We start from the raw sequence: 13,012 nt of genomic DNA on the forward strand, positions 1-13,012 counted from the left end.
AAGCCTATTCTGATAAAATATTTCTTGTGGAAATATCCTCACTATTTAGAGAGTCATTTTTTCCAAGGCATAAAATGATACCTAGATGTCTTGTAGGTGCAGATTTATCTTAGAGACTTAAAAAGCTCCCAGGGATTGGTTTGCATGCTCAAAGAGCTGACTTGAAGCTCTAGAAACTAAGATAAAACCATGATAAATTGCCTTTTTTCTTTATCAATGTGTACTTCAACAAAGGTAGAAGATGTAGTCTATAATCTTTGCACTGAGGCTCTTTTCTGACTGTTGGGTTTTGCTTTTCAGGACCCCCCTGGGTCGTGCAAGAGCGTGGCTTCGATTAGCCCTCATGCAAAAAAAAATGGCTGACTACCTGCGTTGCTTAATTATTCAAAGGGATCTCTTGAGGTATTACCATTAAATCATGTTCATTTTCATTTTTTATTTCATTTATATACTGTTTCCCAAAAAGGATTGAAGATATAGTATGAAAGGATATGTAAAATACATTACGATGGCATAAAATAAAAGGAGGAGCAAAATGAGATAGAAAAGCATGGTGGGGACATAACGTGGATCAAGAACTAGCCTAAAAAATGAATACTGTAAGATTTTTATTGGCTGACAAGGTGGAAATTTATATGTCATATTTCTAAGTTTTCATTTTTTCCTAAATTACAGTTAATTATATGAATAAAAATTTGTATTGGAATTTGGGGCTTTAATTCAGGAGGTTTCTTTTTAGATCTTGAATGTCCAAACTACTGCTTTGACTGTATTGTGGGCGCTTGTTAAACTGTCAGTTTAAATTGAAGGCCAAATGTTTAAGACAGACTTTTCAAAGCAAGGATATCAGTTCTCAAAGGGAGTGGGCCCATGGCAGCCCCTCTATTCGCCCTTGTTCTCTTAGAGTGCCTCTGTGATATTTTGGAGAATCTGGTCTTTTTTTTTTTTTTTTGATGTTTTCTTTTTTTAAATTTATTTATTTTTATTTTTGGCTCCATCGGGTCTTCGTTGTGGAATGCGGGATCTTTTTTGTTGCGGTGCTTAGGCTCTTTGTTGCAACGCGTGGGCTTCTCTCTAGTTGTGGCGTGTGGGTTTTCTCTCTGTAGTTATGGCATGCGAGCTCCAGAGCATGTGGGCTCTGTAGTTGTGGTGTGCAGGCTCCAGAGCGCGTGGGCTCTGTAGTTTGCAGCACGCGGGCTCTCTAGTTGAGGCACATGGGCTTAGTAGTTGTGGCCTGTGGGCTTAGTTGCCCCTCGGCACGTGGGATCTTAGTTCCGCGACCAGGGATCAAACCCTCATCCCCTGCACTGAAAGGCGGATTCTTTACCACTGGACCACCAGGGAAGTCCGTGGTCGTTTTTTATTTTACTTGTGACTCCAGTTGTACATCTTGGTTTTCCCATTTGTTGAATGAGAATGACCATGCTTTAAATACCTTCAATTTCTCAACGATATTCTTCTGAAGGTTAATTAAGGTGATTAAGTAATATACATGGGACTTCTTGAAGAAGGCATGAGACAGTGATAAATAGTTTTCTGAGTATTAGTTGTCAAGTCTTAGTTTTTAGGCTGTCCTATTTCTTTCACAAGTCTCTTGTTTGAACATTTTTTGGGATCTAGATATCCATAAATATCTTTAATGCTTATCTATTAAGAGCACTTGCAGTAGATATACCAAATGCATTGACTTGAAAATGGACTTGAAATGTTTCTTATGTTCGTTTCCCCACATTAGTCTTTATCCTAAGCGTCTTAATAAATCCTGGGATGAAAATTCAACTGTACTAAAAAGTATCATAATCAGATCAGCAGCAGTCACTGTATCTTTTGAGAGTCACAAACATTCCAGGCCTCAATGATGCCCCCTTTTTTTTTTTTTTTAAATCTCTGTTTGCTTCTCTTTTCTGTCTCTCAAAACTCCTTTTCCTCTTTAATCTCCTTCAGTCTGTTTCTTTTACGTTTTCTTTATAGACATTTAAATCTCAAAAATTTTAAGTTATTTGCGTATAGAAAGGTTAATTTCAACCAATATAAACTAATTTATATTGGTTCCATGCTTGTAATAAGGTATTGAGATTTTAAAATTTAGTTTTCGAAATAAATTTGTAATTTAAGATTTTTATTATTTTAATTTTCACAGTGAATTCTATGAGTATCATGCACTAATGATGGAAGAAGAAGGAGCAGTAATTGTTGGGCTGCTGGTTGGCCTGAATGTGATAGACGCTAATCTGTGTGTAAAGGGAGAGGATTTAGACTCACAAGTAAGTGAGAATGATTAGTGCCAAATGCAGAGTGTTTTCAGTTTGTACTGTTCCTCTTTGATCCAGGTATTAGTCTAAGTTGTAAACAGTGCTGTTAAACACTAGAGAAAAATTAGGGATGAAAGTCAGTTGTATGTTAAAGGTACTTCTAGAATTTCCACCCTCTAAATAAGAATAACTTTATTTACTTTAGGTTGGAGTGATTGATTTTTCCATGTATTTAAAGAATGAAGAAGATATTGGAAATAAAGAAAGGTATGATTTTCGTAAGTTATTTCACATGTTGTATTTTATATGTAGCTCTTTACAAATCAGTATGAGGTCCATCTATTTGCAATGTGGTTTTTATTTCCTTTTATTCTGTGTAGTTCCTGCTTTGTTTTGTTTTCACTTCCATTTACAAGGGTTACAAAGCAAAAATCACTTAGAAGGAGGTTTTAATCTGAAGTATGACTTTTGGTCATACCAGTAGTTCGGAGACCCATTTTATTTTTTATTTATTTATTTTTTGGTTGTGCTGCACGGCTTATGGGATTTTAGTTCCCTGACCAGGGATCAAACCTGGACCCTTGGCACTGAGAGTGTGGAGTCCTAACCACTGGACTGCCAGGGAATTCCCCGGAGACCCATTTTAATAGTCAGCTCTGTTTCTGTGATAAAAAGAAATGAAAGCTTATTATTCATAAGCTTACAAATGCTAGTTTATTTTAAGACATAATGGCAATCATATCACAATATTAAATGTATTATATTAACATGTACACCTTAAATTTACACAATGTTATATGTCAAATATATTTCTTAAAAAAATAAATGCAGAAAAATTTAAAAACATACTAATGGTATTGTTTAATATTAGCAAGTAATTTATTTAACAAAAGTTACAGTTATTTAGTACACAGCTTGCTGCTATATGATTATAAAGATTCTTGAATTTTATTTTAAAGGCAAGATAATGTTGTTTTACCATTATGGTTTAACAACAATTTTAGATGATTTAGATCTTTTGTGTTTTCTTTTTGTTTTTGGTCACCCAGTAAATACCTTTCCAATCAGCACAAAGCTACTTTTTCCCCTCCTCTAGGAATGTTCAAATTGCTGCCATATTAGACCAGAAGAATTATGTTGAAGAATTAAATAGACAACTGAAGTAAGTATTATGGACACATGGATACTTAGTACATTTTGGATGCTGTCTTAGGGTTTCCCCCCCCCCCCCTTCAGGTCATCTTAACCCTAATTCCTTTTTTCTAAACATCTTTGAAAAGGGGTTGAGGGGTAGAGAGTGAATGGAAATTGAGAATACAGAGAATTATTGGAAATAATTGATTTTCAGCAGAAAATGAGAGTCATATTTTTAAATAGAATCTTCAGAGACATTTAAAAATAGAATTTCAGACTTATCCCTCTACCCTTGAGAAAAAAAGGCTAGATAGGGTGAAAGTTTGTATCATTTTGGTGGTTCAAAAATTCATTTTTCCTACTTCAAAGGACTTCACGTGTCAGTGTGACTGTCATCTTCCATGGTGGAAGTTTTCTCCTTACAATGTCATCTGGTCATTGAAGCTGTTAGTGAATACTCTATCTGGGAAGAATTTCTGAGATCTGTGTGTAAAATAGTATAGTATAGTTCTGTCTAGTAGAAATATAATGTGAGTCACAAAGGTAATTTAAAATTTCTAGTAACCACATTAAAAAAATAAAAAACATGAAATATGAGATATTTTATATATTTTGTTGTACTGTCTTCAAAATTCAATGTGCATTTTACACTTACAGCACATTTCAATTCAGAGAAGCCACATGTGGCTTATGGCTGCCATACCAGATAGCACAGGTATAGTGAATAATATTTACTACATTGTTAGAAACAGACTGTTCTCATTAACTAAGATGAATAATTCAAAAATGGCTATCTCTGGGTGATATTATGAATAATTTTTAAATTTCTTTATACTTTTCTGTATTTTCTGAGTTTCACTCAATAAACATGCATTACAATCAGAAAATACAGTTAAACATTTTCCCATTTTAGAAAAAGAAACTAATAAGTTGTAGCTCTTGCTTTCTCTCTGAAGTTAGAGAAGAAAGATCTTTTATCAGTGTCTTTTTTTTTTTTTATCATGGAGTTTTAATTGGTATCATAGGAAATATATGCATATATATGTGTATTTTGTAATTTGTATTTCTGGGATTGTATATCTGAATGCAACCTTGTACTGCTTATTTATTTACTTTTAAATTTTTATTCACTATTTGGGAATAGGTAATATATTCACATGGTTCGAACTTCAAAAGGAACATAAAATGAAAAATTTCCATCCTTCCTGATCTCCAACCATCTGGTTTCCCTCTTTGGGAGTAATTAATACACTAGGTTCTTGTGTATGCCTCCAGAGATACATAGGGTAGCATACTTTTTATACTAGTCTGTTCTTTACTATTCTTACTCAACTGTTTATCTTTATAGAGTTTATTTCATTCAGTTAAGAAGAGCTTTCTCATTCCCTTTTCAATTATGTGTATTATTGAGTTACGGCAGTACTGGTACCTTACTTTTGTATGTTTTATGTATTAAATTTTTTATTGTTTGTCTCTTTAGAAAGTAGTTCTTGTACATTTAGAATATTTCAAAAGTATAGAAAACAGAAAAAATAGAACTCACTTATTATCCTTCACTTAAAGAAAACAACTGTTGAGGGTTTATTGTTTTTAAAAGTGCTTTTTGATTATTATTTTATTGATTCTCACATAAAAGTAGGGCAAATATCATTGTCTGATTTTATAGATAAGGAAACTGAAGCTCAGAAAGGTTTTACAACTTTGAAGGTGACACAATTAGAAAGTAGAAAAGCAGGGACTATAAACTTGGTCTTCCATCTCCTAGTCCTGTACGTATTATGTATCACCATCAGGATACCCTTGCGCTGTTTGTGAAAAATTCAAGTTGTTTACCTAAGAATGATTGTATTTTAAAAATGATTTAATATGAGTAGAAAAACATTTTTCTTGTTTCATCAGTTAAACTAATATGCCATTACTTATTTCTGAGGCTAGTATAAAATTTGTTGAATCTATTATAGATTTTACTGTAACGTATACAGCATATTTCATTTTATTAGAGAAAGTTTGAGATGGTAGAATCAAGCAGGCCTTGAAAAATGACTCAGTAAAATGTACAATAATGTCCAGTCTTGATCGATTTAAGTAAAAATGCACAGAACAAATTTGTTCATATACTGTAACCTGACTTTTGACTCTATCCTTGAAAGACGCGTGATTGCTTAGCTGCAGGCTGATTGGATACCTGATGCTGGGTGTCTCATATTCACATTTCCCAAACCATGGGTGACTTTGGAGGTCTTTAAGTTATTATGAAAGTGGAGAGGGCGAACAGATGGAGCTTGTGTTGAAGACCACTATTTACAAGCTTCATTAAGCCACTTAATTATAAAGTGGACATTTAAAATTCATCCTAAATCTAAAATAATTTTAAATTTAGTTTTAACAATATTTAGTAATCTTTGTGTGGAATTTTAGTTCCTAAATGTTATAAGTTAAATGTAAGAAGGACCCTAAGAAGACAGAAAAATATAATGAGCAGCATCAAATGGAATTTTAATAGAAAATTTTATTCTTTTGCTACAGATTTTATTGCTCTGTTAGTCAGATCAAGTTCTCCAACTTAATGAAATTTCCCACAATCAAAAATTCAGACAGGGCAGTTGGTGCATGTCAGTCAACATGATGAGTCCAGGATAACATACTTTTTCTTGCCGTTGTGAGTTTGTGTGATTCTGAATGTGTTTTTTCTTTATTAATTTCAGCAGCACAGTCAGCAGTCTCCATTCAAGAGTTGACTCTTTAGAAAAGTCAAATACTAAGCTGATTGAAGAGGTATTGTCACCTAGCCATGGATAATTGCCTTTCATGGACCTAGTATTGGTGATCCTTTTCCATTTTAAGTATGAATGCATTAAGCGTGCACGCACACACACACACACACACAAACACATTTTCATCATTATGATGGAATACTTATAGTATAGTTGTAATTGATGATCATAAGTTCTAAAGAAACCGTGTATTCTCCGGCAAATTCTTAGGTGAATCTGTGAATTGTTTGAGATACTCAACTTCTGGAAATGAGCCCCAAAGATGAAATGCATACAACTCTTCTGTAAATAAACCATGAGTCTCTTTTTTTAATCTGGATGACCTGTATCACCTATAGTTAGAAATTACCATTAAAATGATCCTGTCCCCCGTGTTCTCCTATTCAGATTACTTTTCCTTACAAGCATCACTCCATGATCATGTATGCTCTTTCTCCACCCTCCCATCTGTAAAACTCCTCCCATGTGCTCTGGTTTCCTGCATTGTCGAAGTAGTTGTCTGGTGGTTGCAGAACCAGAAATTTATCTCAGCTCTCTTTTTTTTTTAACTTTTTAAAAAAACTTCAAAAAAAATATTTTGGCCACGCCGCACAGCTTGTGGGATCTCAGTTCCCCAGCCAGGGATGGAACTCGGGCCACAGCCGTGACAGTGCCGAATCCTAACCTCTAGGCCACCAGGGAACTCCTTCAGATCTCTTTTTAATACTATTTGTAAAGTTGCTTTTGAGATAAGTTTTTTTTTTTTTTTTTTTTTTTTTAATCTATCTAACCATAGAATTATTGCTTTCCGGACTTCCTTGGTGGCTCAGTGGTTAAGAGTCTGCCTGCCATGCAGGGGACACGGGGTCAAGCCCTGGTCCAGGAAGATCCCACATGCCGCGGAGCAACTAAGCCCGTGCGCCACAACTACTGAGCCTGCGCTCTAGAGCCCCTGAGCCTAGAGCCCGTCCTCCTCAGCAAGAGAAGCCACCGCAGTGAGAAGCCCGCGCACCACAACAAAGAGTAGCCCCTGCTCGCCGAAACTAGAGAAAGCCGGCGCAGCAACGAAGACCCAATGCAGCCAAAAATAAATAATAAAAATAAAATAAATAAATTAAAAAAAAAAGAATTATTGCTTTCCATTTTCAGAATTATTTAGGCTAGAGGAAGAAATCTGTTTTAGTGCTATGAACCCTACTTTACATGTTAATTAAAATTCATATTTCTTTTAGAACTGGCCTAATTTTCCCAAACCAGGAAGCACATGACTGTTTGCATGACTGCATTTTCATTTTGATAGTTTAGGACCATTTGATAGTTTGATAGATTGGGACCATTAAAGAGAGCTCCTCACTAGTTTGTGCCTCTTCTTGACCATAATAGGCGCACTGTGAAGTTCGAGTTGCATTTCTGACCAAGTGTTCATGAATTTATTTGCAAGCCAACATTGGGGAGTAGTTCCTGCTTTCCTTTCCTAGGATCCCTCTTTTCATTCTAGGCTTCAGAGCCAAGTCACTTAGTCATTCATATTTAACTCTGAAGGTGAGAGCTGTCTCGTATTTGTGATCGTCAGTTACTCAGCATGCCCAGATTTCACAAGGGTGTCCTATTTGATTATCGTGAATGTCTGTGTTACATTTTCAATAATAGCAGAACTTGCCTTATAGGTGTTTTTGTCTTTACACAAGTCTTTACAGTCTTACTGTTTACCATATAATTCTTCATATGCTTACTCATGCACTTTGTATTCAGGACATTATAAATCAGATAAGCAATATGGTTCTACTAACATACGATTTGACTGGCTAACAAAAGGAAATAGAAATAAGAGTATAATTTCTTTAATTGGTATCTTGGGATAATAGGAGCACATTTTTCTTATGAAAATTTCTGTAGATGTGAGAGACATTTTACAAGTTTTCGAATTTTATTTTCTGTTGTTATAGTCATGAACATAACCTGTAAAGCAAGTATAAATAAAGATGTTTAAAATCTTTTTTTCTTGCCCCTGTTTTATTTTTAGTTAGCAATAGCAAAGAATAATATCATTAAACTCCAAGAAGAAAATCATCAATTACGAAGTGAAAATAAATTGATTTTAATGAAAACACAGCAGCACCTAGAAGTAAGTATAGATTGCAGACAGATTGTCTTGCATCAGAAATAGCCCTTTTGGGGACTTTTGCATAGACTGGATATATCTGTGCTGTATTAATTAATAGTAGTGATTATAGAATAACAAGTTTTATGTTTTCTTCCTAGGTTACCAAAGTAGATGTGGAAACTGAGCTTCAAACATATAAGCATTCTAGGCAGGGGCTAGATGAAATGTACAATGAAGCCAGAAGGCAGCTTCGAGATGAATCTCAGTTAAGACAAGTAGGTTACATTACAGTTACGTTAGTAAAAATGATAATTTACCCTTAAGCACCACTTAAAATCTCTATCAGCCTTATCTTCCTTGGTGTGGGATAGCGATCTGATCCCCTTAGTCCCTTCAAATTCTTTAAACTCCCATTGTGTCAGTGTTTTTTAAACAGTGTTTTTAAACTGTGTTACAGTCTGTGTTTGTGAAGTGAGTAGATTGTGACCAGCATTACAAAAAATAGAATAGAATGATGTATTCGGATATCAATATTCAAATAGTAAAGTCATATTTAAAATTAACTTATTTTTTAACCTGTCTAAATTATGAAATACTGACAGAAAAATACAAATATGTAGCTTGATGGATTATAACATAAATACCTGTGTAGCCAATCCAGGTCAAGAAGAGAGTATTGCCAGCCTTTCCATCCCTTTTGCTCTTTGTCTTTAATGTTAGGATCCTTCTGATGTAAAATTCTTGAAGAGAAGAAATTAAAACTGTTTGTGAAATGGGATTTTTGATTTATCTTTGGCCTTTACTGATATGGACTACTTCATTTCTTTAAGGAAAATTAATACTGAGTTTATGAGGCATAAGAATACATAATTCTCTAGCCATTAAAATAGTGATAGTCAACATAATGTGGAAAATGCTTTCATTTAACAAAACGTGCATTTGAAAATATTTAGAATGTTCTTATAGGGCCTAGTTGATTCCCTTTAGTGGGGCTTATAACTCAAAAGGAGTAGTCTGCATAATAAATGGTAACTCTTTCTTGTTGTCATTAACTGTTGTGTATCTGACTTTGACATCCTGAAGCAGTGTGTGAATTGAGGCTGTATTGAATTGCAGGATGTGGAGAATGAGCTGGCGGTACAAGTTAGTATGAAACATGAGATTGAACTTGCCATGAAGTTGTTAGAGAAAGATATCCATGAGAAACAAGATACTCTGATAGGCCTTCGACAACAGCTAGAGGAAGTTAAAGCAATTAACATAGAGATGTATCAAAAGCTGCAGGTAAGGAATGTTCTTAAATTCTTGGAACTTCTTGTTATATAAATTGAAAATGAGGGACTTCCCTGGTGGTCCAGTAGTAAAGAATCCACCTTCCAATGCAGGAGATGCAGTTCCCTCCCTGGTTGGGGAACTAGGTTCCCACATGCAGTGGGGCAGCTAAGCCCTCGCGCCACAAATACTTAACGCACCTCAACTAAAGAGCCTGTGTGCCGCAAACTGCAGAGCCCATCCGCCCTGGAGCCTGCACGTCACAACTAGAGAAGAGAAAACCTGTACCCCACAACTAGAGAGAAGCCCACGTGCTGCAACGAAAGATCCCGCGTGCCGCAACGAAAGATCCCGTGTGCCGCAACAAAAGATCCCGTGTGCCACAACGAAAGATCCCATGTGCCACAACTAAGACCTGATGCAGACAAAAAAATAAATAAAGATAAATAAATAAATTGAAAATGAATGTTTGTATGAAAGATTCGGTTTTTAAGAGATGAGCCCATTTTAATTGTGCCATGTCGGTAGTAAAAACCAGTGACATTTTTCCTAAATGGAAGCTGAAGAAATGTAGCAATGTCAAAGAACAAACAAAAAAATTACCTATCTGAGTTTGTTTCTTAATGCTGACAGATTAACAGATGAAGCGTAAATCTTTTGGGAAAATTCAGTCAAAATGTGCAAGACATTTTTGTAAACTTCTTTACACAGTATAGTCCTAAGAGATTTAATTTTGATTGAAATGCTTTACTATAATTGTTACAAATTGTCTAATAAAGTGACATTGCTGTTAAGTAGACTTGTTGCCAAAAGCCCTTTACAATTTAATTTGAAAAAATAGCATATTTTACACGAGTTTATTCTGTCATCTTCTGAAAATATTGAAGGCTGAGGTTTTTTTTTCCTTTATTACTTTTTTTTTTTTGACCTTGCTGCACAGCTTGTGGGAACTTAGTTTCCCAACCAGGGATTGAACCAGCGCCCTCGGCAGTGAAAGCTCAGAGTTTTAACCACTGGACCACCAGGGAATTTTCCCTTTATTACATTTTAAATGAAGACTAGTTGTAGTAGTACTGCTTTATATCTAGGAGTATTTTATTTTATTTTTAATTTATTTTTTATTAGAGTATAGTTGATTTACAATGTTGTGTTAATTTCTGCTGTATAGCAAAGTGACTCAGTTATACACACATATACATTCTTTTTTATATTTTTTTCCATTATGGTTTATCCCAGGATATTGAACATAGTTCCCTGTGCTATACAGTAGGACCTTGTTGTTTATCCATTCTATATGTAATATGTTGCATCTACTAACCCCAAACTCCCAGTCTATCCCTCCCCCACTCCCCCTCCCTCCTCAGCAACAACAGGTCTGTTCTCTGTATGTGAGTCTGTTTCTGTTTCGTAGTTAGTTTCATTTGTGCTATATTTTAGATTCCACATATAAGAGATATCATATGGTATTTGTCTTTCTCTTTCTGGCTTACTTCACTTAGTATGATAATCTCTGGTTGCAGCCATGTTGCTGCAAATGGCATTATTTCTTTCTTTTTTATGGCTGAGTAGTATTCCATTGTATATATGTACCACATATTCCTTATCCATTCATCTGTTGATGGACATTTAGGTTGTTTCCATGTCTTGGCTATTGTGAATAGTGCTGCTATGAACATAGGGGTGCATCTAGGAGTATTTTAATCTACAAATAAACTCTGCTCATTTCAAAGTAACAATCCCATAGCAAAATGGTATACAAAGCTTATAGATATTCAGGTTTAAAAATCAAAACCACTGTAGCTTTTATGTTTTTCTAAATAGGGTTCTGAAGCTGATTTGAAAGAAAAAAATGAAATAACTGCCCGACTAGAAGAAAAAACCAATAAAATTACTGCAGCCATGAGGCAGCTGGAACAAAGGTACAGCATTTCCAGTCTTAGTTTCTTTTTTCCTTTCTTTACCCCCCTTTTCTTTATTCAACTCTGACACCTGCCACAAAGACCATTAGGAAAATTTAGATTAGGAATTTTTTTTAAAGCCCAGCAGAATTTTGCCTTTTTTGTTTCGGTTGTTGCATGGAATCAAGTTGCTTTATATTAGCCTGATTCATTTGAACTTGCCATTTTGTAGATTTTTTAGAAAGGCCTAATATCGGCAGTTTCATTTGGTGCAATGTATTACATAAAACAAATACACAAACAAAAGCCTTGAAAAAGTGAAAAACGAACAAAATCCATGGTGGAATTATCCCTGATTGATTTCCATGCATATTGATTGTCATATCCCTTGTCATTCACCATCTCTTTATGTGAAATCAAGCTTTCTGAGTTGGCAGTTTAGTTGTGTTTTTTTGAGCTAGGACCCTCAACCTAACCCAGGAAATAATTTTGTTTAAATTGAATTGTTTTATATTGGCATTTTTCACTTTTATTGTTGGAAAGTGTAATGTATTTCCATTGACCTGTCATGTTGGTGTCAACATATGTCTTATCATTGCTTTCTTTGAATCTACTTATGAAAAACATAACTATTAATGCTTTATTGACATGAATATTCTTTTATTGACATCCTCTTTCTTCTTTTTTCTTTTTTGTTTTCTTTATCCCCATTTTTACATTTTGGACATCTTTATTACCTTTTTCTGTCTTTGATTTCTGTCCATTCCATTATGAAGTGACAATGATTTGTTAACTCAAACTAGAACAATTGCAATGTCATTGGTGAAATGTGCCAGCAGTGACACTCAGGACCAGTACAAGCTGGTCAAAGATATATCTTTCTGAAAACCACTTGTATTCAAACAGACTAAAAGAGAACCAACAATTTTATAATGTATTAAACTGAAAAAGAATTTATGCTATTATGTATTCTGAAAGGGTATTAGGAACCCTGTACACTTCTTGATCAGCTGCTGTGGTAATACACTGCCATAAAGCAGAGTGGGTGCACTTGGATTTCCAAAAATTCCTCATACCTTGTGCTCAAGGGCTTATTTGAGTATTGACCCTTTGAAGGTCAGAATTTTCGAATGCAGTTTTACCTTTTTAGCTACTTTTTGATGGAAAATATAAAAATTGTTTAATAATAAGTTAATCTTTGGTTTCACAATGTGTTGGCACACACTTTTTTCCCCATTGGCCCACTCTTTGCCTACTAGCTCCTTTACTGATTTTTTACTATGTTTTAAAATAGTTTATAACCCAGATTGGCCATCATCTTATGCTTTAGCGCCTTGATTTTCCAGTTCCCCTTAGCCCTCTTCTGTGATAGCACAACTTCAAGGCCTACCTCACTCTGACTTTTATTTTCATTTCTGTACCCTTAGAGAAAAGCTTGGGTCTCCCATCTCTCCATCTTAATATTTTAAATTTAAATTTAGATTTAGAGATAACTTGAATGTTACACTTACTCTCTTTTTTTTGGAAGTGGCCTTTATACTTTTGAAATGTGTGAGGGTTGCCCCATTGGCATGGTTTTAAGGAAGAAAAGAAGAGGTA

At 34.8% G+C, this 13,012-nt stretch overlaps 1 protein-coding gene across 6 annotated transcripts in view; it reads left to right on the top strand.

Annotated features, from left to right (window-relative positions):
- The window catches only part of RUFY2 (RUN and FYVE domain containing 2), a 50,019-nt gene that overhangs the window by 11,182 nt on the left and 25,825 nt on the right, over positions 1-13,012 (top strand). For 5 of the 6 annotated variants that reach the window (XR_009498067.1, XM_059900713.1, XM_059900709.1 and 2 more), the window contains exons 4-12: positions 301-402; positions 2,141-2,264; positions 2,458-2,519; positions 3,349-3,414; positions 6,092-6,161; positions 8,163-8,264; positions 8,402-8,518; positions 9,360-9,527; positions 11,337-11,434. Coding sequence is in view for 5 of the 6 variants with exons in the window: in XM_059900713.1 (XP_059756696.1) it covers positions 301-402; positions 2,141-2,264; positions 2,458-2,519; positions 3,349-3,414; positions 6,092-6,161; positions 8,163-8,264; positions 8,402-8,518; positions 9,360-9,527; positions 11,337-11,434 (909 nt within the window). In the remaining variant the exon portion in view is untranslated. The remainder of the gene's footprint in view (positions 1-300; positions 403-2,140; positions 2,265-2,457; positions 2,520-3,348; positions 3,415-6,091; positions 6,162-8,162; positions 8,265-8,401; positions 8,519-9,359; positions 9,528-11,336; positions 11,435-13,012) is intronic. The other variant, XM_059900710.1, reaches the window with a different exon arrangement.

This window comes from Balaenoptera ricei, chromosome 16, assembly GCF_028023285.1.
Source record: "Balaenoptera ricei isolate mBalRic1 chromosome 16, mBalRic1.hap2, whole genome shotgun sequence".
Classification (NCBI taxonomy): domain Eukaryota; kingdom Metazoa; phylum Chordata; class Mammalia; order Artiodactyla; family Balaenopteridae; genus Balaenoptera; species Balaenoptera ricei.